General features: G+C 47.1%; 3 protein-coding genes across 4 annotated transcripts in view; 1 reads left to right on the top strand and 2 right to left on the bottom strand.

Annotated features, from left to right (window-relative positions):
* Positions 1–5,765, top strand: part of DLEC1 (DLEC1 cilia and flagella associated protein) — a gene marked incomplete at its 5' end in the record, with an annotated part of 33,441 nt that extends 27,676 nt beyond the window's left edge. The window contains 5 exon segments of the mRNA XM_084211918.1: positions 268–465; positions 1,357–1,518; positions 2,455–2,608; positions 3,195–3,315; positions 4,940–5,765. Of these exon segments, the coding sequence (XP_084068044.1) occupies positions 268–465; positions 1,357–1,518; positions 2,455–2,608; positions 3,195–3,315; positions 4,940–5,048 (744 nt within the window). The 3' untranslated portion in view covers positions 5,049–5,765.
* Positions 5,766–5,912: 147 nt separating this feature from the next.
* On the bottom strand, positions 5,913–15,878 carry ACAA1 (acetyl-CoA acyltransferase 1). Its single transcript, XM_084201083.1, has 12 exons — positions 15,646–15,878; positions 14,713–14,806; positions 14,402–14,459; positions 13,519–13,598; positions 13,039–13,081; positions 11,446–11,544; positions 10,877–10,957; positions 9,067–9,257; positions 8,798–8,977; positions 7,989–8,044; positions 7,369–7,514; positions 5,913–7,023 (listed from the first exon to the last, which is right to left on the bottom strand). The coding sequence occupies exons 1-12, from the start codon at positions 15,832–15,834 to the stop codon at positions 6,948–6,950; spliced, it is 1,293 nt and encodes a 430-aa protein (XP_084057209.1). The 5' UTR covers positions 15,835–15,878; the 3' UTR covers positions 5,913–6,947.
* A 1,130-nt stretch (positions 15,879–17,008) lies between these two features.
* LOC311162408 (mitogen-activated protein kinase kinase kinase 3-like) overlaps positions 17,009–26,896 on the bottom strand; it is an 80,044-nt gene continuing 70,156 nt past the window's right edge. For both annotated transcript variants that reach the window (XM_084220738.1, XM_084220739.1), the window contains exons 13-17: positions 26,285–26,433; positions 25,568–25,699; positions 22,547–22,676; positions 21,790–21,967; positions 17,009–19,796 (exon numbers count right to left, since the gene is read on the bottom strand). In XM_084220738.1, the coding sequence (XP_084076864.1) occupies positions 19,568–19,796; positions 21,790–21,967; positions 22,547–22,676; positions 25,568–25,699; positions 26,285–26,433 (818 nt within the window). In that variant the 3' untranslated portion in view covers positions 17,009–19,567. The remainder of the gene's footprint in view (positions 19,797–21,789; positions 21,968–22,546; positions 22,677–25,567; positions 25,700–26,284; positions 26,434–26,896) is intronic.

Here is a 26,896-nt window from a genome sequence, read left to right as displayed (position 1 = left end):
AAGTTCTGATTTTCAGGACATAAAGATCCAAAAGCAAAATGAGTCACTTCAGTTCTGTGACCCTTGACATTTGAAAACATAGACTTTATTATGTTACTTTTGTTTTGGTTTTTCACTCAAGAAATGTTGAGTAACACAGGTAGAAAATAGTGGGTTGCTTTGGGGTAAAATCCTGCAGATCCCTGCTGGTACTCCACTACCAAACAGAGCAACACAGACCTCTCCAGGGAGTTAAAACTGACCAGTTCTGAATCATTTCTCCCCCAGGTTTTGACAGATGCAGTAATTACTCAGAGTTTGAAACTCATGAATTGTACCAAGGTTCGGCTGTACTTCAGGCTCTTTCTGTCTACACCCTCTATGCCCTTCAGCCTCTCCAGCACAGATCTCAAAAAGAGCAAAGAAACATCCCACAGCAAGAAGGAGGAACTGCAACATGTACTTTATCCACAGCAAAACATGCTGGTAGGCTCAGAAATAATAATCCTGTGCCAGATTAGAGAGTTTAGTAATTGTATGTTAGTGTGGCCCAGAGGAACCACAGAAAAACACAACTGGCATAGAAATCTCCCAGTTTCAGGAGAAATGGTGCTGTATTAGCCCATGCTAATTACTGCCATTTTGCCTGCTACATTGCAGGTGCAGATTTTTTTTTTTCTGCAAATAATCTTTTTCTGTTCCTGATGTGCTTTTCCCATCAACTCTGACCTGTTGCAAACTCCTGCAGAAAACCCTGTGGGTTTGCAGCTCACTTAAATCAGCCATATATATGTTGGACAAATGAAAAGATTTCCAAGGACTGCAGTCTTCCCTCATTTCCTTAAATTAGATGCAGGCAGTGCAAGGAGAGGAAAATTTGATTAGTTTTGTGTGTACAAATTACATTAAAGGAAATGAAATCCCAGAGAATTAGGTAACCTGCAAAGAATGAGTAACTGTTGCATTTTTGAAGTGTGTTTCTCATTTTGCTGAGTTCATTTTGACATGGAGACACACACATCTCAATTCTGCATGTGGGGAAGAAAGAGGATTTAGATGTCTAAGGCAGCTTTGGGAACATGGTATTTGTACCCTCAGGAACTCAAAACCTTTGGCTTACTAGAGACTGTTTCTCCCCTGTGGTTCAGAGATCCACTGTTCACCTTTACACTCCATCTCTGTGCACTGAATTCATAGGAAGTAGCTGTGGTTTTTTTTATTTTAATTGCATTGCTTTGTTCCAGTGGGAATTTGGCTGCTGGCATGACACCTTTGGGTTCCAGTGGGAAAATGTGTGCCTGGGCCTTTGTGTACTTTGGATTTCCTGCACACAGTTGTCATCTTATGTGACGGTCATCAGGATTCCTCTTCCCACAGGTGCAAGTGTCATTCCACACAAATGTGGAGTTACTCAGGTATCAGCATTTGCCAGAGACCCAGCTGCTTCCTGGATGCCAAGTGCTCCAGCTGGAGAGTGGAGAGAGAAAGCTGAAGTTTAATCAAAATCTGGTCATTGAGCACAGTAACTACACTACCCAGGTAAGGTCAGGACAGGGTCTCTGGGCCCTGGGAAAGGGCTGTTTCAGCAGCATCTCTGACTTGGATTAGGATTTACTCAGCCTTGAATTACAGGCACCTCTGGAGTAAATGGGGTCATACAGGGAAAGTAAATGGCTGTGGGGTTGCTCTCTGCTGAGACTGCAGGTGATTCCCAGGTGGGCTGTGTAGGTTGGGGTCACACCCTGGTGCTGGTACCCCAGCTCTGCATGGCAGCCTGGGTGACACTCAAAGGGCCACACACCCAGTCTCAGAATGACTCTGAGGCAGGAGTCAGGGCTGGCTCAGGGAACAAGCCATGCCTGAGTCACCAGGCAATGCCTTCTGCAGCAACCAAGGGCTTCTGGAAAGGCTCCTGAGTCCAGTGAGCTCCTGCAGTGTGGTCAAAGCCCATGTGCATGTAAAGACTGATCCCTTCCACTCAGAAATCAATAACCCCTTCCCAGCCTTCAGCACCCAGTACACTGCAGGCACTTCTTTTCATACCAGGTATTTCTGAGGCATGACCTGTGTAAGACTGAGCATCATACCTAAGATACAGTCAAGTGAATCATAATCTTGGGCAATCTGCACAAACTGAATGACTCACAGTGGGCCATATACAGTCCTGAGGGAGCAGGAGATGCTGTAATGTCTGCAGCTCCACAGAAAACCCTAAAAACAAATGAGAATGTGGCCTTAATGAAGTAACATAGAGGGAACAGTGTCTGGTTTGAAAACCTGTCCCAAAAAAGTAACACACAAGCAACAACTTCATTCACTCAAGGCTATAGAATGGGAATTCAGTCTATTGTGAAAGAACGACGATTCTTGATTCAGTGGTTGGGGTTAAGAATGATCCAGCTAGAGCAGGAATTACTAAAGCTCTATAAAACTGAGGTGGGTTTTATTCTCTTTTCCCTGTCCCCTGTTTTGCAGCTGGTCCCAGTGACTGCCTACCTCACTGTTCCAGTCCTGGAGCTCTCCTGTGACAGGGTTGATTTCCAGACCTGCTTTGTTGCACAGACCAAGACAGAACATGTCTTCCTGTATAACAGGAGTGGCTGCAGAAGCTACTGGACTGCTTTGCTGGGTATTCTGGTTTTGCAATTGATTTCCTTTTTACAGAGTTTCACTAAGACTGCATGCACTCACTCAATATAGGTGCAATATGTGATGATCCTGGGTGCAAACATGGTTTGCTTTTGTTCTCACTTATGTGGGCTTTTTTTCCTCCTCTCTTTCCCCTCCCTTTTTTGACATTATTGTACCAGTACTGATTTCAGCAGTTACTCCACATCTAACCAAAAGATTGAGTCTCAGCCCTCACAATTCTTGGACATGCTCTGCTCATTTATAAATCAGTCCTGAGGGGCAACAAAAAGCAGCAGCTCCTCATGGGCTCAGTTTGAGCATGAGCCTAATGCTGTTAATAACAGATGGGCTCCAGAGGAAAGATCAGGGCCTTATTATTTCAATGTGGAGACCACTGATCACTGCCCTTGATTAGAAGATGAAAACAGAGTCTGGGCACATGCACAAAAACCCTCTGACAGTGTGAGGCATGATGTGTTAGTTGCTCAGCAAAGAGGTGCGTTGCCATGAGAGCTGCTTATTGTACACACTTACACAGAGGGTCTTGTATGGCTTTTTTTTGACATTTACCCCCTCCACTGCAGATGAACAGAAAAGCCCTAAGGCCATGCAAGTATTTTCCATCTTCCCAGCTAAAGGCATTTTGGAGGCACGTGAAGGGGAGGCACCTACCAGAGAGATTCTGCAGATCAGCTTTGCTGCAAGGTACAGTTAACTGTAATTGTGACTGAAATTGTGCTGTTTGCAGAGAGCTGGGGTTGTTCAGCCTGGAGAAGGCTCTGAGGAGCTCAGAGCCCCTTCCAGTGCCTAAAGGGGCTCCAGGAGAGCTGGAGAGGGACTGGGGACAAAGGCCTGGACTGATAGGACAAGGGAGAACGGCTTCACAGTGCCAGAGGGCAGGGTTAGATGAGAAAGAACTTTTGCACTGTTGGGGTGGTGAGGCTTGGCACAGGCTGCCCAGAGGAGCTGTGGCTGCCCCATCTGGAATTGTTTAAGGCCAGGCTGGATGGGGCTTTCAGCAACCTGTTCTAGTGGAAGGTTTTCCTGCCCAGGGCAGGGCTTGAAACCAAATGAGGTTTGCTGTCTTTTCCAACCCAAAACATTCCATGATTATATGACCAAAAGACTTTAATTTCTTTGTTCTGATTAGGGAGATGCAACTCATGTGAAAAAAAAAAATATTTCATTACAAAGTATTTTTGGAGGTTATCACATGGTGGCAGTGAGTTAAAATAAGTCTATCCTAGTGATTTCAGTGAGCTCTGAAAACTGCTGACAGGGAAATTTCAAGCAAACTGTAGGTGAGGTATTGCCATAACTCCCATCTCCTTGGAACACAACCCAGTGATTTCCATCACAGGAGCCACTGATTTTGCAGTGGGATGGAGCTTTGAGCAGCTGCACTGAACTGTCCCTACTTAGAGGAGCATGGTGGTCCAGAAGTCTCCCCAGGCTCCTGACTGCCTAAATCTTCCTGGAATTCTGATGAATATGCCTGAAGCCCTTCTTTTTGTCTGACAAATACACTAATCAGCATGGCTGAAAATGCCTGGAAATACCAGAGAGCAAAGATGCTGCTGTATAGCAACCAGCTCAGCTGTGGGGCTCCATAGAAAGAATTCCCAACACAGCAGTGTGGGATCAATGTGGCATTATGAGATAATTTTATGCAAGGTATGAGGTGATTTTAATAATTCACCTCCCCAAATCAGTGGTCTTTCTGCAGGGGAATTGTTTTATATGAAGGAATAAACAAGACTGGCAGAACAGGCATTTGCCTCAGGCCCTTACAACAGCTGGCACTTGGACACAGACAAGTCCTTCACAGGAACAGTCTCAGGAGCACTGAGTGGCATTAGCCTTGGGCAAATAATGCTCTTCAACTTTGTGCAAAACTAGACTTGTTGTAACCTTTCTGATGTTAATTTACACTTTGGGCTCCACTGACTGCCCCTTGTCTCAGGGGAGTGACACAAACTTTTCCCTTCAAACTTTGTCACAGGGAGGAGTTTTCACATCAAGGCAGTGCAGGTGTTTGCTCCCAGCAGAGCTTCATTTCATTTCTTAACATGAACCAGAATGTCACAAATAGGATGATATTCTCATTCTTTCAAACAGGAATCCAATGTCTTCAGGCACAGAGCTGAACGTCCTTTTCAAACACCATGTATTGTACCCGTGGAACACAGCCCTGTGGACTTGGCACTAACATTAGTGACCTGTGCTTGTGACTTGGAGCATTCTTAGGACACCACTGTCCCCTTTTCATCTCATCCCTAAACACAGGACTGCATGGAGCTGTAACTGAACTTTTTGCTGTGCATTTTAGGAGCAACACTGACTATGAAGCTATTGTGACCATTTCTGGAATGCTGGAAGAGAAGCCTTGCAAGCTACACCTCAAAGGGAGAGGAGTGCACTGTGGGAAGGTGAATTGAGCAGGACAATGTGGGACAAATGTCAAGGTAACAGGCTGGATGCAGATGTGCCAGCAGCTGAGCCTGTATTTTCAACTACTTTTGTTGTTTTTAGTGGGGACTGGAATTTTAGCAGAATGAAAATTTAGGTTATGAGGAAAGAAATTCTCATGGTACCTTAACCAGTTGTAATTACACTCTGTACTGTTACTTTTATTGCTGTGATAAGCTTAGCTTTAGGCACAGAACAAGGTTTTAAATTGCAAAGCAGCTGTGTAAGTCAGGCCAAAGCCCTCTGCAGAGCCCAGCATGCCTTGAATCACAGCTAAAGACTATTCATACCTTAAAGTAGTTTTTGTTTTGCCTCATTTATTTGTTTGACATTAAAATGGACATTGACACATAATAAAACAAGAATTGGTGAACAGGCCAGCATTTCCCAGGCTGTTTTCTCAGTGCCTTAAGTGAAAAGGGGAAGAGAGAACTTTCCCTGGTCTCCTTGGAAAATTACCAACCTGTTTGTTTCATCATGCTTGGGCCTTGAGAACATCCCCTTCAACAACAGAGGGAGGAACCCTTCTTCCTTTTCATTCTTTCCCCCCACATGGTTCCAATTTACTCTCACTTCTCTTTAAACTATTTTAGTATTATTTTAGCTAAAGGTCACTGGAATTCCCACTTCTGAGCCTGTTAAATTTTCCACTTCCATTAAATAAAAGGCTTTTATAAATGGCTCATTATCCTCTCTAAATAATTCAATTTTTTGGCTCTAAGGGTCTGTGTGATTGCTGGGTGAGACAGGTTACAGCATGGGATTGTGAAAATATCAGAGCTCTAACTCATCATGACCTTCAACTAAAAATCATCATAAAAAGGAAACAAATGTATTGCAAGAACCCAATTGTATTATTAAGTGCAAAAACAAAAGTCAGGACAAAGAACTTCAGTTTGTTACAAATTCAAAGCAGCAATGAGTAAATTTCTTTTTCAAGCTGAGTTTCAGTGATCTTCCTGTTCAGACAAGAGAAGAAATAATGGATGACAAAAGACACAAGACAGAACATGTTTGTATTAGCACTGAAGGACTGAGCTGTCACTGATATTCATGTAGTGCTTGCAGTAAATGTAATGCTGCTATTTGCTTTATGTTAGGTAAGTAAATATGATTAAGCACAAGATTGTCCTTGGAGTCACACAAACTGATACTCAGACATGTAAAAGAAGGAATGGCCACATCCAAATCCTGGCTTCTACCAATTCAAGAGAACCTTCCCATTCAGGCATTTCCTGTGGAAATTATGTTCCAGTCTTTCCACTTTCCCCCACTGGAGGCTTCAGAGCAGCTCCACCAGCAGTGAGCTGCAGCCCATCCTCCAGTGTAGGGACAATTTAAGACAGACCACTTCTGACTGAGCTAGGAGAGACACAGTAGCAAAGGCAAGGATGTCAAGTCTTTGCTTCAAAGCAAGCTCCTTTAAACTTCTTACAAAATGGTGAAACCTTTTAAGGAAATGCTGGAAAAGTCTTTTCACGTGGACTGATGTCTTCATTTTGAGTGACTCTTTTTGCCAATTTGTCATATAAAATACTGCCCCATGAACTACTTCCCTCTGGTAATTTTTACAGAATAAAGAGATCAATTAAATTAAAAATAATTCATTCATAATCACCACACCAGGGGCTGTAGTTGAATTTCAGCTGAGCTAATTTGTTATGTCAGGAAGCCATGTGCCAGTTTTGCATTTCCTCACCTTCTTCACAGAACTGCCACCATTAATTCTACTTCACAATTTCTGCCTAAAATTTGTAGATCTAGTAACAAATCCCAGAACCCACTTGATTTCAGTGGCAATCACTTGCTATGCCTAGGGAAGGCAGAGAGGGAGCTGTGGTGTTGTTGTGTCAGCACTGGAGCTCACTTCACTTCCCTGGGTACTCGAACACGGCTGCGGCGCCCATGCCAGTTCCAATGCACATGGACACGACTCCGTATGCTCTGAAACAAAGAGCACGTGGAATTAAGGGAAAGAAAAACACAGCTCAGGTTTACATCATCCAGGGGAAAATAAAAATAAAAATAAACAATACAATAAATTCGAGCTGTCTACTGCTCTGCTGTTCCGCTAGGAGAGCCCCAGGGAATGCAGGTTCAAAGCCATCCATGGATGGAGAAAGGGGACACGGGACAGTTACCTCATCCAAGGGATGGAGAATGCTTAACCAAAAGAGACAGTTACCTCATCCAAGGGATGGAGAAAGCTTAACCCAACTGGTGACCCCTGAGCCTGTGGGAGCTGCACAGGCAGCAGGGGTGAGGCCAGTGCTGATGCTCAGCACTCACCTCTTCCCTCTGCGCTTCAGTTCGTTGAGCAGAGTGACGACCTGCCGAGCCCCGGTACAGCCCAGGGGGTGTCCCAGGGCTATGGCTCCTCCCAGGGGGTTCACCTTCTCCATGGGAATGCCCAGCTTTTCAACACAGTACACAGCCTGCAAAGACACAGGGAATGATTTCATGGAGATGGCTCTTGTCTTCCTTAGTTCTCAGCTCTCCTCCTGCAGGTCAGAGGCCTGACCCCAGCTAGACCATCGTTCTCAGGGGGCAGGAGTGGAACTAATCCAAGGCAGAGAAGTGAGCTAAAACTGTTCACTTATCTCAAACTGAGCCACACACATTCAGACAACCTGACAATAAATCGCAGCCCTGGTGAAACAGATGTTGCAAGTTGGTATGAGAGCACAATAGCTAATTCTTATTTAGTGGACTTTTTTTTTTCCCTAATATTAGGCTGTATAAGCAATGCACTGGTCATTTTTGTTTAAAGGAAAATAGTCTACACGTGTTATTAACATTTGCCTGAAGATGTAATATGTGGAACAAGTTAAAAATCTTAACCTGGAGACTGAGCTGAAATACACTCAGTTGCCAAGCAATGCAGCAACACAAACATGATGCTCACTCACCTGGCTTGCAAAGGCTTCATTAATTTCATATATATCAATGTCATTCAGAGTCAGACCTATGGGCCAGAAAAGTCAGAAGTTAAAAGAAGACATTTTTGCCTCATGACTATATATAAGAGAGCAATTGTCTGACAGCCTCCCTCTATGAATTCCAGTTCTACTCCATCTAAGAAAGAGGAACCTCAGCTCCATGTGGGGTATCTACACTTGAACAAGGTTATGTGCAGCAGTGTCTAAAGACTGCAAAAAATCCCAGTTCATGGCATTGTGCCACTGAGTCTGCCAATTTTCCTCAGATTAAGTGTGATTTCTCTGCAGAGGGATTACGGATTGAAGGGTGTTTGGAAAGTGGAAGATAAAAGCTACAGGTGGGCATGGGACTGTAGCCAGGCCAGGTGAAAACAGCTCATCAGCTACAAAAGCTGTTTAACCTAATGAGTGTGGTAAAAAACAAATGACAAAACTGTAAAGAGTAAAAAACATCAAAAACCAAACACAAACCACCCCCTACACACTGGCCATAATAAAGAAGGGAAAAGAGCACTAAGTGAACACTGCATCACTTGCCACATGTCTACTCTTGTTGAGTCTGTGAAGGGACTTACTCCTGGGCTTCTCAAAGGTGAGTGAATTTACACACCAGTACAAGGGAAAAGCATTGCAACAATCTGAGGCAGGACCTTTTTTATAGTTTCAGATTTAACTTCACTGTTCCTGGGGCCAACAGCTGCACAAACTTGAATAATATAACCTTAAATCTCAGCCCAAGGAGTCTGATCTGCTTTGCCTGAATGCCAGATGGTTCTCACCTGCCTTTTCCACAGCAACAGGGATGGCATAGGCTGGCCCTATGCCCATCACATCAGGTGGCACCCCCACCACAGCAAAGGACCTCAGCACCCCCAGCACTGGCAGTCCCAGCTGTGCTGCCTTGGAGCGTTTTGCCAGGAGAACAGCAGCTGCTCCATCACTGACCTGGCTGGCATTCCCTGTTGGAAGAGACCTGTTAACATGCTTTTTGTTCCAATAAAAGCAGGTAAACCAGAGGAACAAGCACAAATGTGACAGCTGAGCTGACCTGCTGTAGTGCTTCCATCCTCTTTGAAGGCAGGTTTCAGTTTTGCCAAGCCTTCCAATGTTGTGGAGGGCCTGATCCCTTCATCTTGGTGCACAGTGATTGTTTTTTTGTTGCCCTCATTATCTGCAACAGTGGTCTTCACTGGAACAATCTCTGTTTTAAATAGTCCCATCTGCTGAGCTTTTGCTGCTCTGGTAAAACAGGAGTATGAAAGTTTAAAATATTTTGGAGTTGAAGTGCAGGAGAACTAAAGTGAAGGAAAGCAGTTAGAGAATGAACTAAGGTGGGATTTGGTACGTCATTGCAGAGTGGTGGTCAAGACAACAGGCAAATTCTTACTTCCATTCATGGAAAGAAACTTTTTATTTCTACATCAACATTATGGGCATTGTCCCCAGATCTGGGTCACAGGATCACTCATTTCAGAGCAATATCCCCATTCTGTTCCCATCAACACCTCTGTGCCTGACTGACCACCACCAGCCCCCAACACGAAGTCTTATTTTTTTCAGGGGTGCAGCCACATCACAACTCTAAGAGAATAAATGAACCCTGAACTAGCAGCAGTCAATAACTGCCATGACCAGGCAGAATACAATTAACTAAACCAGAATTAGCTCAAGCCATGTAGATTTAATCTTTCCTATCAGCAAGATATTTTAAAAGCCTTCAAAACCAAGCTTATTTAGATTTACCTTCCAGAGGTAAATACTTCAGAGAATACAAATTGGAGACTAGAAGCTTGTTTTACCCCTTCATCACTTTGCACTTTTACCCATAAAAAATGAAACTATTCAATGCTCCCAGGTTAGTGAGAATTGGAGCAAAGTGCTGAAGGACAGGTCAGTAACTGCACAGATATCCTGAGACCAAGGCCAGAAAGTCACCCCTTGCCTCATGTGAGCATGAGGATCACATTCACATACCCTTTTGGTTATCAGTTCCATGGCAATGAGAAAGGCTGGCCTGCCAAGTTCCCTGAGCAGCAGGGACAGAATTTAAAGGTTAACTACCCTGTGCAGTGGCTTCCTGTGTTAGATAAATAATTGGACCAGGCTGATGCTCGAGCAGAGCTCTGAAAGCAAGCTTAACTCTTTGATGGCAGAAACTTTACCCTATCACCTGCCACTGTTCTGGCAGCACAGCCCCGTGGATTCTGGGGTCAGTTGATTTTGGCAATGATTTCACCCAGAGGAAGTTTATCAGAGGTAGGACTGGACTAACTCACAGCCAAACACCTGCACTGAGGACAAGCCACTCTTCTCACAAGCTCAGCAGTTCCCTACCAACAGCCACACTCAACAATTCCCTTATGAGAAAGGCTCCTCCTGCTGCTGCTCCCACGTTCAGGTTCCAGTGATCCTGAGCCAAAGCCACTATGAAAATACCTCACCAGGCACTCGTTCCAGAAACCTCCCTGAGGTTCTGTCACAGAAACACAGAATGGTTTGGGTTGGCAGGGACCTTAAAGATCATCCAGTTTCAGCCCCCACTGCCATGGGCAGGAACCTTTGGATGCTGGAACAAGCAGGGCACTCACTGTTCAGGGCCTGTGTGCCCAGTGATACTTGTGTGAGATCAGTCCCAAATCCCAGTACAGCTCTGGACTCCAGTTCCCCCATCACCCACAACCCTGCACAGGCACTGCATTTCAGTTGGACCCCCTCAGGCTTCTTTGCTCACTATTAAGGACTGGAAGGCAACACAATGGCTGCACTCCACCAAGAAGTAGCAGTGTGTTTTCTAGCTGTTCTTATTTCTTAACTAAAAGGTTAAAAACCCCCAAAAGACCAACAAAAATAACATTTACTTTTGTTGGGAAGCCAAGGCAAAGGCATCTTGCTTCTTCCGGGAAACTCCAAACTTCTCTGCCACATTCTCTGAGGTTATTCTGGGAAAAAAACATCACAGAGTCAATCCAAGGACACATCTCATGGAGCTGCACTGGCTCCTACTAAGATCACACGAGGTACAAGCAATGGCTTTAGTTTGAAAGCCAAAATATGATTAAGCACAAGATTGTCCTTGGAGTCACACAAACTGACACTCAGACTTGTAAAAGAAGGAATGGCCACACTGAAAACCAACTGCTGCCTTCTCAGCTTAGAACTGCTGTCAGAAGCTAATCCTGAATCCAGTCTAGGACCAGAACAAGGTTCAAATCTGTTCTCCTTGCTCCACAAGCCATTGAACTTAAAAAAATCTTTGATCAGAGTTGTTGATTTCCCCCCATTTCATGTCATTAATCTTCCACCACAGCCAAGGGTGCCAACACACACGGCTCCAAGCCCACCACATTCAGGTTGATTTGTACCTGTCTGTCAGTGAGGAGACAGAGCATCTATAAAACCCTTAAACTGTGGGAAGGGAAACACTTACCCCATAGGAATAAGGCAGTCTCGAGCTTTGGGGTTATCCATCATGTTGGAACTGATATCACCAGGGTTATTTGCACTTCTGAGGGACATTGTTTCCACTCTAAACACAAGAAAAAATTGAATTGTTCCATTAAGACTGATCAAAATTCAGTATCCTGACAACATGTTTTCCCATTATCCCACAGAAACTCAGCTGCTAATTAGGGACTGGCTGAGGCAGAAGCTCTTTAATCATCAATTTCAGAATTATTATGAAATGAAAACAGATTGTGAGATTCAATTGGTTCTTGCTTCACTAGAACAGGATACCAATGTCAGTAGTTAATTTCTTGTGTTTCCACAGCTAAGAAGGAATTGCTATGATTCTGTCACATTTTTCCTCAAACATCATGAGGTTCAAGGGCTGGAGTTTTCAGTGAGATTGCCAACAGACATAAAAATACCACTCAGATCTTAAGAACAGGCTGGCAGTAGAAAAAGAAGTATTGAGCAAACCATGGCAAAGAAATTTCTGTGAGTTGCACCATTTGTGTTTTGCAATAGAAAGAATTTCAGACATGGATCCCACAGGGTGCAATCTTTGACCCACAGATGAATTAACACATTGAAGATACTCAAATTTACTGCAGAAATACAAAAGCCATCAGCTACGACTTGTGAGCTTTTGTAAGGTCAGTCTAGGTTATGAAGCCTAGAATGGGAAGAGGGTTTGAATTCTACTCTGCACCACACAAATACCTTCATGAAGAATAAATAACAAAGAAACTACTCCTGGAAAATGAAAGGCAAGCAGAAAGTAAGGCAGCTTATACTAAGGGCTATCAAGAATTTAAACTAGCTCTAAGATGGGACACTCCATCATTGACTTCAGCTGCATCTGCTCCTGAAGGAAGGCAGAGGACTGGGTTCTAAGTAAGTGAAACCCCAGCTACTGTCTTTTGTGCTTGAATCCAGGGTTTGTCCACTGTGTGGAAGTGTAAGACTTGGGATAAACCCAGCTTCCAAAAGCTATTTGTAACTTAAGGATTGTATGTCTTCATGGAGGACCCTGCAGGGCAGAGCCCAGACAGCTTCCCACAGCAAAACCCAGTGTCTGGCACACCCAGGGGTGCAAAAGCTGTCAGTCCCTTTAAGCACAACATCTTGTTGGACATTACTGTATGCAGTAATAATTAATGAAAGATCAGAGTTATCAAGCTATAAAAAAAGAGAAACCCAGTATTTTGGCCTCAGGATTACTGAATAGTTTTTTTTCACTCCTTCTTCTGAAGTCAATGTGTATGTGGTCACTAGTATTTCCCCAAAACCAACCTAATGTTTACATAATCCTCCAAAAAATAAACATTGCTTGTGATGTTAGAACTGAAGCACAGAACAGCTCATCTGTCCAGCACAGAACAGATCCTGTAAGTCTGCAGAACACTCATTAGCACACATAGGATATTAATTTCTTCATCCAAGAGAGCTGCTGTTCTTTCAAGAGGCTAGTTAATTGGAGATTAGCTAAAAAGCTAATTTTTTGGCAGGCTATTGCACAGGGACAGAGTGTTACCTTCAGGAAGCCTAAGCAAGCACTATGAAAATACTTCCTTACCCACAGGCCAAGCCAATGTCATACGATCCATTTCGGATGCCACCTGTAACAGCAGTGCATAAATGTTCTTACTGTCAGCAGGAGCAAAAGCATTTCCAGCCCAGCTGCAGCTTCCAAACACCTGAGCACCCAGAACAGCCAAATAGGCACTTCCTCACCCTCCTGCCTGCCAGAGGGCCAGGCCAAGGAGCTGATGGGGCTGAAGGCTAACATGTGGCCAGAGAGCTGGAAGGACCCTTCTGGAAGCTGCCTGATATGGAGGTGATGGTGGAACTTATCCCCAGAAAACCAAATTACTTCTCTAGGGATATACTCAGCCACTCAAGGATATAAAAGTATTCAGCTAACACCACACTGCAAACTCCCTACAGCATAAGACATTATCACTGTTTTACTGCTCAGAGAGACTGGAGGACAGGAGGATTGAGCTCTTGGGGTGGGACAGGCATCAACTCTGATGCCAGTGCCCACAACACCTACCAGCTATGTTGATAATGGCCTGCAGCCCAGAGGAGCACTGCCGGTTCACACTGGAGCATGGCACTGTCTCTGGAATGCCACTGGAAAACAAAACAGTGTTGGCAAAACCTCAGTGAAAAAAACAAACAACAACAACAACTCAAAGCTCTAAAGAGTGCATTAATCCACCTGATTAAACTTTAACCCCAAAGTTCAAGGCAGATGCCTTTACCCATTTCTTTATCTATTTGGTCCTGCACCAAGGGAAAGCAAAGTTCAAAGACAATTTCTTCACTTCATTTGCAAGTGGCTCTAAGTGCTGCTTCCCCATGGCTCTGTCTTCAGAAGGTGCTCTGTAAGCAACGCCCTGCCCTGCAGATCCTGAGCTCTGTCCCAGGCCAGAAACCCTGAAAAGTTCTGTAATATTCATAATATTCATAATTATGGAAGGCTGTGCCTGCACCTTTTTAAAGTGGTAGTTGTGCAGTGATTGACAGAAGCAAACAATGGCAACAGAAACTGACTGAAACATTTGGAATCTAGGATCCAGCTCAGTATGAGCTGCTGACCAGCACCGAGCAATGACAGAAAGATCTGAGTCCATCCACGGTTTTGGGACCAGCAGAGAGAGGTGCAGCCTCAGAGAGTGCAGCTGGGAGCCCACAGAACATCATATCCCTCTCAGAAGCCCAACACAGGCAGCACAAACAGATCAGACACTTCACCTGCCTCCCTGTCTCTTTGCCATCAGCGTTCTCAGAGCTTGATCAAAGGTCCAGTTTCTAGGCAAAAGGTGATTTGCTGTAATTCCTGGGAGAGCGTGAGCCTCGCTGCAATCTCTGACCCTGTGCTGCTCCATGGCCCAAGGAGGAGAGAAAGAACCTCAATCTGGCTGAGAGCTTACCTTAGAAACTGTGCAACTCTTGCAATCAAGGCACCAGCTCCAGGCTGCAGCACATTCCCTGAGTGCAAAGACACAATTCCAGTCAATTGGCTGCACTCCCCTCACAGGCACTGAAGGGATCTTCCCACCACCACAGCTTGGTACTGCCCAGCACCAGATCAGAGCCCCACCACCAACAGGACAGGCATGAAAACCTAATGCTATACACTAATCCCTTCCAGCCCCTGAAACTTGTGAGTATCCCACAAGCAGAGCCTGTCCCACAGAGCTGTCCACACCAGGAGTGTCACCAGGCAGAGGCTGTCACTCACCCACACAGATGTCTCCCAGCAGCTCAGGACGGAGGTTGACATCCTGAAGGACAGCTGTCATCACAGCAGCCAGCAGCTCATCAGGTGTTGTGTCCTGAAAGCACAGGGGATCAGCACCATGGTGAACACCAGTAAGTGCCCTGTCACCAGTTCAGCCTCAGACCACTTCAGAGGGCTGGCCATTGGTGCTAAGGCAGCTTTACTCCACTCCTCAGCTCACTGTGGTTGTTGCTTCCCTACCAGAGTAGAATTATTTACATGTTTTTACCCCAGGTTTCCTTCAGGCACTGCAACACACAGGCTGCTTTCTCACTTTCCTTGGATTTATAGGAACACGCTCTGCAGGGCCTTCAAAATCACACAGCTACAGAGATTTATGAGACAAGACCCAGCAAATGGAGCCCCTCCATTTATTTTGTGAAAAGAAGCAGGTGTGACCCCTCATATGGTGGGGAGCCCTGCCAGCATGAGGAGACCTGTTTGGAAGGATGACAAGGAACAAGCAGCACCCTTTGGGGTCATCCTGTCACCGTGTTCTTTCCCAGCACCCTGTGGATACCACCCAGGGAGAAGCAGGTTCCAGAAGGGTGGCAGGTCCGTGCCAAGCTGTGCAGGTGAGGGACACCGCGGGTGCTCCGTGTGGCAGGGCAGGTGACAGCGGACTGCGATGGCTGTCCGGGCTGCCAGGGGAGCTGGGGACACAACGCCCGGCTCCTTCGGGGGATGCCACTGGCGCTGCCACCCCCAGCATTAAAACCATCACACAGCGCTGGGATTTAGACTCTTTCGGAGCAGAGCAGCGGTGTCTGGGGGTCAAGCAGGGGTCCAGCACCCAGGCGTGCGAGACGGGAGGCGAAGAAGCGGGTACCCCTTTCCCAGCGGGGATGCCAAGCCCCTGTGGGGACCCGGCGGGCAGGATCCCCCGGGCCGTACCTTGAAGCCGCCGCGGCGGGCGCGGGCGATTGCGGTCCTGCGGCCGTGCACCACCACCACATCGTCGGGGCTGTTGGCCCGCGGGGGGCCCCCGGAGCACGGCACGGCCCTGGGGGCGGCCCCCGGGCCCGGCGCGGGCCCGGCCAAGTGCCCCAGCAGCAGCTGCGCCCGCCGCGCCGCCGCCGCCATCTTGTCACGGGAGAGCCTCGCTCCTTTGCGTGAACCCGCCCCTTCATTTGCATATAGACGCGCGGTGTGAACCTCCCGCTCATTTGCATTCCCCGCCCATCTCATTTGCATGGCTCCGCCCCCGGGCCAAACCGCGCTCCGCCCGCGAAGCCAAGAGACCGAGAGAAACAAACAAATAAAAAGGGGGGAAATAAAGGAAAAAAGGAGGGGAAAAGGGAAAAAAGGGAAACAAGAAAAGCAGGAGAGAAAAAGGAGGGGGAAAAAAAGTGGAAAAAGAGGACACAAAAAAGGACCAAGGAAAGGAAAAAAAGGAAGAAAAAAGGGAAGAAAAAAGGGAAGGAAAAAGGGGAAGAAAAAGGAGAAGAAAAAGGAGAAGAAAAAGGAGAAGAAAAAGGAGAAGAAAAAGGAGAAGAAAAAGGAGAAGAAAAAGGAGAAGAAAAAGGAGAAGAAAAAGGAGAAGAAAAAGGAGAAGAAAAAAGAAGAGAAGGAAGAAAAATGACGAAAAAGGGAGAAAGAAGGGAAGAACGGAGAAAAAATGGGGGGAAGGAATAGGGCACAGAAAATGGGGGAATGAGGGGAAGAGTGGGAAAATTAGATGAACTAAAAAAAACCCCACAAAATTTTAAAATAAAAATAAATCATTTAAAATAAAGGAAAATTAAGTTCAGAAGCACAAAATCCTGTGCGTTGGGAGTCCAAGGTGGAATGTCAGGACAAAGGGACACACAGAACCATGAGCTCAGAGAGCTGCACAGATCCATCTGTCCCAGAAAAACCCAGGAACCATCCAATCTTCGTCCCTGCCCCCGGGATGGTCACACCAATGCCCCCTGTGCCCCCCACCCATGCTGGGAGCTGCTCTGTTGGGAAGGGGCTGTACCTGTGAGCAGGGGACAGGCAGTAGGAATGCAGGCTCATGGACTCACTAAGGTTAGAAAAGACCTCCAAGATCATCAAATCCAACCGTGTTCATCACCAAACCACATCCCCAAATGGCACATCCACACTTCCAGGGATGGTGATGCCACCACTCTCCTGCCAGCCTGTTCCCATGTCTTGCCCCTGCCCACCCCCCAAAAGGAATTAATTTCTCCACGGACACACAGCAACACACAGGGAAAGCCGCAGGGCCCACTACGGGCAAAATAAAATAAAAACAAACCAAACAAACAGAAAGTGACTTTACATGGTAGAATAATTCCATTTGCTTTTCCTAGTTCCATTCTGTACATCAGAACACTGCAAGGGTTTTACAAACCAGAAAGGCAAAGGCACCTGAGGAGTGTCTCACACTCACACACACACTCACACACACTCACACGAGCCACATCCATCCATGGGAGGATTTAGGTGGTTTGAGGGCCCTGGGAGCATTTTGGGGCAGCCAGGAGCCCCCTTTGGCTCTCAAATCTTTGGGAAGAAAGGAAACACCCTCCCAACACTGAAGGGCTGAGAAAACCCAAACCAAACAGATTTAATGAAAGAAGAGAAAACAGCTTAGAAATTGGTTTGATTTTTTTTTTTTTAGCTTTGGTGAACACATACTTTGTTACCCTCTTCTGCCAAACCCGTTCCCAGACAACGCTGATTTTTTTTTCCCCTTGTGTTTGTTTCCATCCATCCCATATTACTGACCAGACTGATGGATTTGGTCCTATTCACAGAATAAAATTCTTCATCCCCCTCAGCAAAAGGAGACTTTTCCCCATCCCATGGGGAGCTGCCCATCACCCCCATGGCTGACTGACACAAGCCCAGTGCTGCTCCAGCATTGCCCCACAGCTTCCCTGGAACCTGGCCTGGAATAAATGGCCTCGATAGCTTCCAGACAGATTTATAGGGAATTCTTCCAGATATTTCTTTTAATTTGCCCTAATACTCAGTGCTTATTTTTTAAAAACTGAAATAATTCTTAAAATTATGAAATCTTTGAATGGTCTGGGTTGGAAGGAACCTTAAAGCTCATCTCACTCCAACCCCTTGCCATGGGGCATGGACACTTTTTCACTAGACCAGGTTGCTCCAAGCCATATCCAGCCCTGACCCTGAATGTATCCAGAAATGGGACATCCACAGCTACACTGGGCAGCCTCCTAAATCTTGCTTTTCTGTTCAGAGCTGAGGACATGGACATGCTCTCACCACCACACCAGCAGTGCAAAGTCTTGATCTCTTCCACATGAAAGAATTCAAGGATGTGTTCACACAAACAACCAATTTGTCACTTTCCTCTTAAGTCTAAGCAACACTTCTTATTTTTACTGAAAACCAGCATTAAAATAAACCTGTGTCTGACACACTGGCCTGAGGATGGAGCCTCCTGGTAACTTCTTTTTGGACCCTTTGCTGAGTCGGTGGAAACAGCTAAAGCAGCAGAGAAGGGGGAGGTGGGATGGTGCAATTAATTTATCCCAAACCCCCCAAGATCTGATTAATTAATTAATTAACTAGCTTCCAGGGACTCTGTGCATGCTTCCTGCCCAGGTTTTCCAGCAGGGCAGTGCTGGTCAGAGGCTGTAGCTCAGCTCTGCTTTTGACTGGCCTGTTTTCTCATACACCTTCAAACTTGCTGAGGGAAGGAATCTGCTTCCAGCTGCCCTCCACTGCTGCAGCTCCACTTTCCCAGTCTGGGGCTCCATTGTCCTGCAGCCGCTCCCTTGGCCACTGCCACGGAAGTGATGCTCCCCTTCCCTGTACCTGGGGATTGTCCACAAGGCACAGAGCCCAGAGGAGGACGCACCCAGATTCACAGGCATCAGCCCTCTCTGCCTAATTTTAGGCATTCTCTTGGGTTTTACAGAGATCCACTGAGCTCTCCCTGCAGCTCCACTTCCAGAGCACGATGGCATCCCTCCAGCCCCAGCGCAGCAGCATGGCTCAGCAAACTGTGGCTATGAGCAGAGCTGTCCTTGCTGAGATTCCCTTCAGCTCCCACCTGAATCCTGATGGCTCTCAGCACAATCTGGCTGCTGCTCAGCCCTGCCCACCCCAGCATTTAAACACCGCCACCATCATTTACCCATCCCTCAGCCCATGGCAGGGGTCCCAGGCATCCGTCCGCGGGCGTACCCGGCAGAGACCTCCTGCACCCCGAGAAGACCCCCTGGTTCCCAGACTCACACACACACACACACGCCAAGGCAAAGTCAACACGGCTGCTGCATCCTCACACCAGATCCGAGCCGAGCATCACTCCTTGATTGTAACCGCGTAAGGCACAGGACAGTGTGAAACGCCGCCCCGCCGGCCGCTCCAGCGGGGTCGGTCCCCTTGTGAGCGGGGACGCCCGGGTCCCCCCGACTCTGCGGTCTGAGGATCATCTCCTCCGGCTTGGCTGAAAGCCCTGTCTGTTCCTCTGCGAAAGGTGCTGATGGCCACTGAGCATCCGATTCCCCCACCGCTCCTGGAGATGCCGCCGGCACCGCCGCCGTGCTGAGGGGACATTCCCCGTTCGCTGAGGGGACATTCCCCGCTCGCCACACTTCCCCCAAGAGAGCAGTTACTTGGCGAGGGGGGCCGACCCCGGTACCGCTGGCAGCAGGGAGGTTACGTGGTCCAGCACCCGCACAAGGCCGGGGAACCCCTCGCTCTGAATTCCCCACGGTCCCGAGCGCAGCTTGAAAATCCAACAAGGCGGCGGGGCCGAGGCAGCAGCGAGCGAGGAGGGCCCGTCAGGACAGCCCCGGGTGAGGCCCGACCTCCCCGCGGCGCTCCCCGTCCCCGCTGGCAGCGCTCAGAGCCCGCAGTTGACAAAAGGGTGCCTCAGCAGGTCCTCGGCCGTCGGCCTCCGCTTCTCCTCCACGAAGATCTGCTTCAGGAAGTTGCGGCAGGAGCTGGAGACGCCGTCGGGGAGCTGGGGGTTGGTGGGCTGCGTGGCGATTTTAAAGATTGCCGCCATGGCCTCGAACTCTGCCCAGGGCGGCTTCTCCGTTAGCATCTCCACCACGGTGCAGGCCACGCTCCTGCAACAAGGACAGCGTGAGGGACGGGGAGGTGGCACTGCAGGGTCACAGGCATATTTTCTGAAAAACACCTTTGCTAGGATTTTTCTCCTGAGAAGCTGAGAGGCCTCAGAAATTAAATGTAAACAATAATTATTTGCTGCTGTGGAATGTGGCAGGTGCATCTTTGATTGGTCTCATGTGGTTGTTTTTACTTGATGACCAATCACAATCCAGCTGTGTCGGACTCTCTGGTCAGTCACAAGATTTAATTATTCATTCTTTGCTAGCCTTCTGATGAAATCCTTTCTTCTATTCTTTTAGTATAGTTTATCATTTTCTTTTAATATATTATATATAATAAAATAAAAAATCAGCCTTCTGAAACATAGAGTCAAGATTCTCATCTCTTCCCTTGTCCTGGGGACCCACAAACTCCACCACACTGCAGCTGAAGTCTAACCAGCTCTGGGACTGAACCTGCCTAAAGGGAGCAAACCTGCAGGAGATGGGCACATAGCCCTGGAATGTCTGGTCCCCTGAAGCTCCCTGGTCACACAGGTCCTTGGCATTCAACTTTGAGTGGATGCATGAGCCTTGCCTTAAAGCTGGTGGCTTTTCTGCCCACTTTACAGAATCACAGAATAATGAGGTTGGAAGAGACCTCTAAGGTCATCAAGTCCAACCTATGCCCTAACACCTCAGCTAGACTATAGCACCAAGTGCCATGTCCAGTCTGTTTCTCAAACACATCCAGAGATGGTGATTCTACCACCTCCCTGGGAGGAGCATTCCAACACTTTATTATTCTTTTGGTGACAAATTTCTTCCTAATACCCAACCTATCCCTTCCCTGATGTAGCTGCAGACTGTGCCCTCTGGTTCTGTCAGTGCTGCCCGGTGGAAGAGACCAACCCCACCTGTCTACAGCCTCCCTTCAGGGAGCTCTAGAGAGCAAAAAGGTCACCTCTAAGCCTCCTCTTATCCAGGCTACTAAGTTTCATAAAAGTTAACTGGCAGACATTAAGTGTCAAAAAAGCTCACTGGAGCATCCCCTGAAGGGAAACCCATGCACAGCTTCAGACAGCAGAGTTTATGCAATAACATGTCGTTCCCAGGGAAGCTGAGCCACAAGGAAACATGTTTTCCTACATCCAACTTCATCTCTGAGGCATTCCTGAGAAGGAACAGGTGAGATGAGCAGCAAAGAGCCTGAGAGGTTTCCCTCGGTTTCCTCAAGAATCCAGGTCTCAGCAGAGATACTCTGCCACCTCTATTAATGAATGACCCTAAAAAAATTAAACCTATCCTATTGCTCCTAAAAAAATTAAAAATTAAACATCTGCCTCCCATCAGCCAGTGCAGGTGGTGCAGAGGACATGGACACCTGCTAAGAACTTTCTAGTTAGGGCTTTCTTGGAAAGATTATTTTTTGTTGACCCTCTTTGCTTGGACACCCAACAGAAAGCACACTGGGAAGACATTGCTTCCTCCTCATAGACTGGGAAGATTAGTAGTGTCATCCCAACTCCTCCAGGTTCCCTCTATCATCCTCCACAGATCAAAACATTCACAAGCAGCCAATGATTCTAGTTGTCTTTGTGCTTGAGCCACATGCAAACATCCAGCAGCAGATTTGGGAAGACCATGAAGGTCCCCTGATCCTCTTATCTTAGTGAACCCAAAATCAGTGCCACCAAAACTCAGCAGGTCTTTTAGTGAGCTTTGTTATCAACCTGCTTTCCAGAATCAAAAAGCAGTTATGGGGATGAGCTGGATGTGAGACTCACGCAAGACAAGAGTTTCCAAAAGCAACTTGTGATTCTGAGTGCTCCTGTTTTGGGAACTTAGCTACAACAGGTTTCCTCTGGAAACCTGCACAGTTGATCCATCCTAACATGTATCTCCTATTTTCCATCCTTTGCACTGCTTCCAGCTACTAGCTATACCTGTTGTTCCTGTTAGGATTGTTGGATTGAAGTAGCAGTGGTGGGGTTTTTACTGTGTTCCTTACCACACATCAGCTTTCCTTCCATAGCCCTCTCCACTGATAACCTCTGGGCTCATCCAGTATGGTGTTCCTGTGACAGATTTAATCCCAGTCCCAGACATGCAGATGGTCTGGATGCGTTTGCTGGCCCCAAAATCTCCAAGTTTCACATTTCCAGCAGAATCTCTCAGAATATTGGCACCTGGGGTGAGAAGCAAAGACAAGACCCTCAAGAAATTAAGCAGGAAGCTGAAGTGGGTACAGTGAGGAGAGCAGGAAGGGCACAGGCGAAGAGTCAGGCAGAAGTGAGCCCAAAGGGCTGTGGTGGGGCTGGACTCAGCATCATTTCAAATCCTTCTCTCCTAAGGCAGCTGCTCTCCTAGAGGGTTGACTCCCACCAGCATCCCCTCATTCAGCAGGTTTCCCAAAAGTGAGCAGTGCAGGGGGGCCAACAGATTATCCTGCCCACCCACAGACAGCAGAAAGCAGCATGAGACCTCTCCAAATGGCAGAGCTTCTCAGTTCTTGACTATGTTACACCAGATTTTCAGATGTGTAAGGGCAGTTACCAGTAATCCCTTGAGAGAGAAAACAGCCCAAGATTTTGGTTTCAGCTGCTTGCTCAAGATTTTCATGGCTCAATCTGTTGAAGGCCAGGGGCAAAAATACTTCAAAGAGCAGATCCCAGCACTATGCTGTGCACACGGATTTGCACCGGGGCAAGGGGAAGGTGGGCTGAACAAACCCAAGCATGCAAGAAGCCTCTCTATTATGCACTCACCTTTAATATCCCTGTGGACAATCATATTGCTGTGTAGGTAGAAGACCCCCTGCAGGATCTGCCTGGTGTACTTCCGTGTGACATTCTCGGTCAGAGCACCGTAAGCTTTTAGCTGGTCCTTTATTGAGCCCTGTTGCAAAGAAACAACACACACCAACTGTAAGGACCAGAGAAACCACCACATCACAGCAACTTCTTAAACCTTCCTGACCACTCTGTCTTCCAGCTCAAAAAAAAACAACAAAAAAAACCCAAACCCTATTTGTAGAAACAGCAGAAATCCACTAAATGCTGAACAGAGCAAAGACTTGTGCCTGTGTCCCAGATCCCGGGGGAGATGAAGGTGTGGTTTGGTGCCCGGCACAGCTTCCTCCTGCCAACACCACAGACCTTTTTCCCCCTCTAGTGGCTGCAGGGGGGTCACTGACAGCTCACTGAGAAGGACCAAACTGACGAGGAATTACAACTCAAATGAGAAGACAATTCAATTAGATTCATAGAATCTTTAAGGTTGGGAAAAGCCTCTGAGACCATCCATTCCAATCATTAACCCAGCACTGCCAGGTCCATCACTAAACTATGCCTTCTTTTTAGGATTTCCAACAATGGTGATTCCACCACTTCCCTGGGCAGCCTGTTCTGATGCTTGACAACCCTTTCAGTGAAGAAATTGTTCTAGCACCCCAATCTAAATCTCTGCTGGTGCAACTTGAGGCCATGTCCTCTTTTCCTATCACTTGTTACCTGCAAGAAAGGACCAACTCCCACCTGTCTACAATCTCCTCACAGAGAGTTGTAGAGAGCCACTTCTTTAGGGTCAAGATAATGAGTCAGTCTTTGAAATCCTCCTCCCATAACTTTCCACAGCAAGGATCACCCACAGCCATGAGGGACAGCCAGCCCCCAAAGGGACTGCACCAAGACCACCAAGAGTAGATAATTTACAAGTCCCTGAATTTCTGACCCAGGCATGCAGGCTCAAACTGGTATGATGGTATTGATTAAAGAGGAAAGGGAGCAGGGGTACAGACATTTATCATCTGCAGCAGGTTGATCCCCTTGGTTTTAGCTGTATTTTTGAGCAACTTGGAAATAGATGTGTCTCACTGTACCAAAGCTGGGTTTTAGCAGGGATGAACCAGAGGCAGATTTGGGGTTCACACTCAGCTCTACCTCCAGTATTCAGGTTGGCTGGGAAGTGGGAGAGGAAACATCCTGTTTCTGTCTGTCCTGCAGCTCTAGGGTTGATCCAAGGTTGCCAGTCCTGTTCTGGGAACAGTGGCTGCTCTGCTCCAAGCCAGCCCATCAAACTGTATTAGCTTTTCCACATCCACCCATCTCTGCTGTTTTGGCTTCTTTTGAGGCTGGTGGTGATCCTGTGGATGGGCCTCTCCTTTTCCTTTCTCAGCACTGCTGAAGCAACCTGAGATGCTCTAAATGACCCCCTCAATATAACCTGTATGCAGGGTATGTTCCCTCACCATAACCAAAATAGATTTCTTATCCTGCCCTCCCTCATCCTGAGGGGATATCAAACAAGAAGGGGAAACTGGTTCTTTGAGGCCTGTGGTCAAATGGACCATTCTGTTTTCCTAGCATAATTTTAAACACAGTTTTTGGGCAGGACAGAAACTACAGAGTCAGCTATTAACTGAGGGCCAGCAAAAGAATGGCAGCCTCAGGGTGTACCCAAAATTGGCCCTGTGAACATTTTGCCAAGCTGACTGTCTTAAACTGGAAGCTTGGCCAGACCCAACTTTGCAGAGCTGCTGTCCTGCAAGCTTTGGGAACTCCCTTACTTCCACTGGCCTTGGAAACCAGAGCCCCAAGCTGCTTTTGTCAAATGAGCTGTTGTTGCAGCAGCAAAGTCAATCTGTATTTGGTCAGAGCTCAGCTTTATCATTTAAAAAAACAAACACTGAATTTCCAGCCCTGCTGGACACTGCCCCAGCATCAAATGCTGGTTTCCTGGCTGCTAATAAACATCAGCAAGGGGACTGCTGGCATTCCTGGGATTTACTCCTCTGGGTCCATGCCTCGTGGCAGGGCCTGAAGGCAAGATGCCCACAGGGATAGAGGGAGGACAGGGCTTGGAAGGGACTCAGAGGCATGGAAGTCCACCTGATCACTCACATGCAAGATGCATTCAGAGAGCCTCTAGCACATTTACTGAACTACTAAAATTATTTGCAACCAAATGACTTAATTGTCCCTTCTGACCTTACAAATCTCTGTATAAACAAGGGTTTATTCTCCCACACTCTGGGGAACAAATCCAGCTGGACAGAAGGGACTTAGGAGAACACATCATCCATCAATGTAAATAGCATTATACTGTTTTACACCATCAGTCTAATGGCTGATGTAATTCACAAGCTCCCAAACACAAAGAGATGCTCAACTGACCCATGCACATTCTCCAGCCCGTGCTTAAACTCCCTCAAAGCATTCTGATCTTTTTCCCCATGACTATTTCATTCTATATCAGCAAAGCCACAAATGAAGCCACTCCTGCACAAGAGGATAATGCTGCCAACAAAAAGCTGTCCTCAACAGAAGAATCTAAGTGAATGCCACTGTTTTTAATACACACGTGCTGAAAGCCACAAATAATTGGTGACAGCTGTGGGTGGACAGTTGTACTATTAGCTTGTCCTGCAGGGAGTTGCAGTAAATACTTAAGGATGGGCTCAGGCCACAGTGTTTGGAGCAGATCTGGATCATGTCCCACATTCACCAAGCTCAGATTCCAGACTGTGCACACACCCTGCTCCAGGATTCAAACCTAAAACCTGCCTGCAAGGCTTTTCTTTTCACCTAGTGCTTGTTGAGGGGCTTCACCATGACATCTGAATCACATCCTAAGCTCTCCCAAGCCTTAGGGAGGCATCCACTGCTTTGGTTTGGTTCATCAGCCATAAAACAGCTCAGCTGGACAGATACAAATTTTACCAATGTCCAGGAAAACTCTAATTCTGTTTTCTGCCACTCAGGACAATGTTTAGCAGGAACCACACTTACCCCTGGCATGTATTCCACAAAGATGGACAGTTTCTTCTCCTCAGGATCCCGCAGGCACCCGTAGTACTGCACGATCCTGTCGTGACGGAGAGTCTTCAACAGCTGAATCTCACATTCTAAAGCATTCACCTCCTGTAACAAACCACACAGGCTTCCTGATGAAGGGGAATTATGGTGTCTTTGGGAACATGATAGAAATACTGCTCCATGCTGAGCACAGTTTTTGTAGCAGCTGTGAAGCTGTCCACAAAGACACTGGCCACATGAGGCTCAGAAATAAGGAGCACTGCCCTAAGGGAAAGGCAAGGAGAAAGACAGGGCTTGGCTTTGAGACAGCTACTACTACTACTATTATTATTATTATTGTTGTTGTTGTTGTTGTTATTGGTGTTTAAGGAGTTTTTCTGGAAAGATTCCAACAAAGTCGCTGAGCAGAATGGGGAGAAGGTGAAGGGAGCTAGAAGGACAAAACTAAGGAAGATCAGACAGACCTGCAAGAGATGATACCTGACACAGAGCAGGCCAATGTAACCAAGGAACTGGGAGGCACAGAAGTCTCCAGAGCACTGTGAGTGGTGCCATGAGCCATTCAGGACTACTCCAGAGAGGGGAAACAACACCCTGTCTGCACACACAGCCTCCCAGGGACATGGACACCTCTACCCTCAGCCCACAACTCCCCAGGGTGCTGCAGAACAGCTCTGCCCTTGTACTCACTTTACTTGTCTCCTGGCTGTCAGGGTCAAAAGGCACCTGCTTCACTGACAGCTCCCTCCCAGTGTCAGCATCATAGCAGAGATAAACTTCCCCAAAAGCTCCTCTTCCCAGCAGCTTCCCCAGCCTCCAGTTCACAGGTGCCTGCAGGGCTACAGGAGAGAGGAGAGGGTTGAGAAAAGAACACAGCAGGGAGACTTCAGCATCAGGGTCCACCTGACCCTACAGGGCAGTCAGTGAGCCACTTTATCCCAGGGGCACCAAGACAAACCACTTTTAACTACACTGGTGCTATTGGGGGGGGGGGGGCGGGGGGGAATGTCTCCCAGCCTGCATTAGCATAAAGCAGAAACAAATGCCAGGAAAGTCCTATTTCATTAGGAGTCTTTCCTCTAAAAGCTGTTTCCTTAGCCAACATTGGAATTTCCCTTCTGCTGTGGGAGTGTTTAGCAGAACACAGGATGGCTGAGCAGCAATCCACGCAGGGACCAGTGAGGAGTTTTGTCTCACTGGTCATTTCTAGGATGCTATCCATCACTAAACAGACCCAAAATGCACCAGCTTCTATATCATGGGCCATGTTGCAATAGCAGAGGAGCATCTTTGGGTGCTGGG

This window comes from Fringilla coelebs (genome assembly GCF_963513975.1).
Source record: "Fringilla coelebs genome assembly, chromosome: 1".
NCBI classification, from domain to species: Eukaryota; Metazoa; Chordata; class Aves; order Passeriformes; family Fringillidae; genus Fringilla; species Fringilla coelebs.
This window is presented reverse-complemented; position numbering and strand designations above follow the sequence as displayed.

Excerpts from the sequence above, each read along its gene's own strand:
- ACAA1 (XM_084201083.1), bottom strand. The coding sequence starts at position 15,834 with ATGGCGGCGGCGGCGCGGCGGGCGCAGCTGCTGCTGGGGCACTTGGCC. Across the intron at positions 10,958-11,445 it reads GACTGCCTTATTCCTATGGG|AATAACCTCAGAGAATGTGG; the intron begins GTAAGTGTTTCC and ends TTTTTTTCCCAG. Across the intron at positions 7,024-7,368 it reads CTGAAGCGCAGAGGGAAGAG|AGCATACGGAGTCGTGTCCA; the intron begins GTGAGTGCTGAG and ends TCTTTGTTTCAG.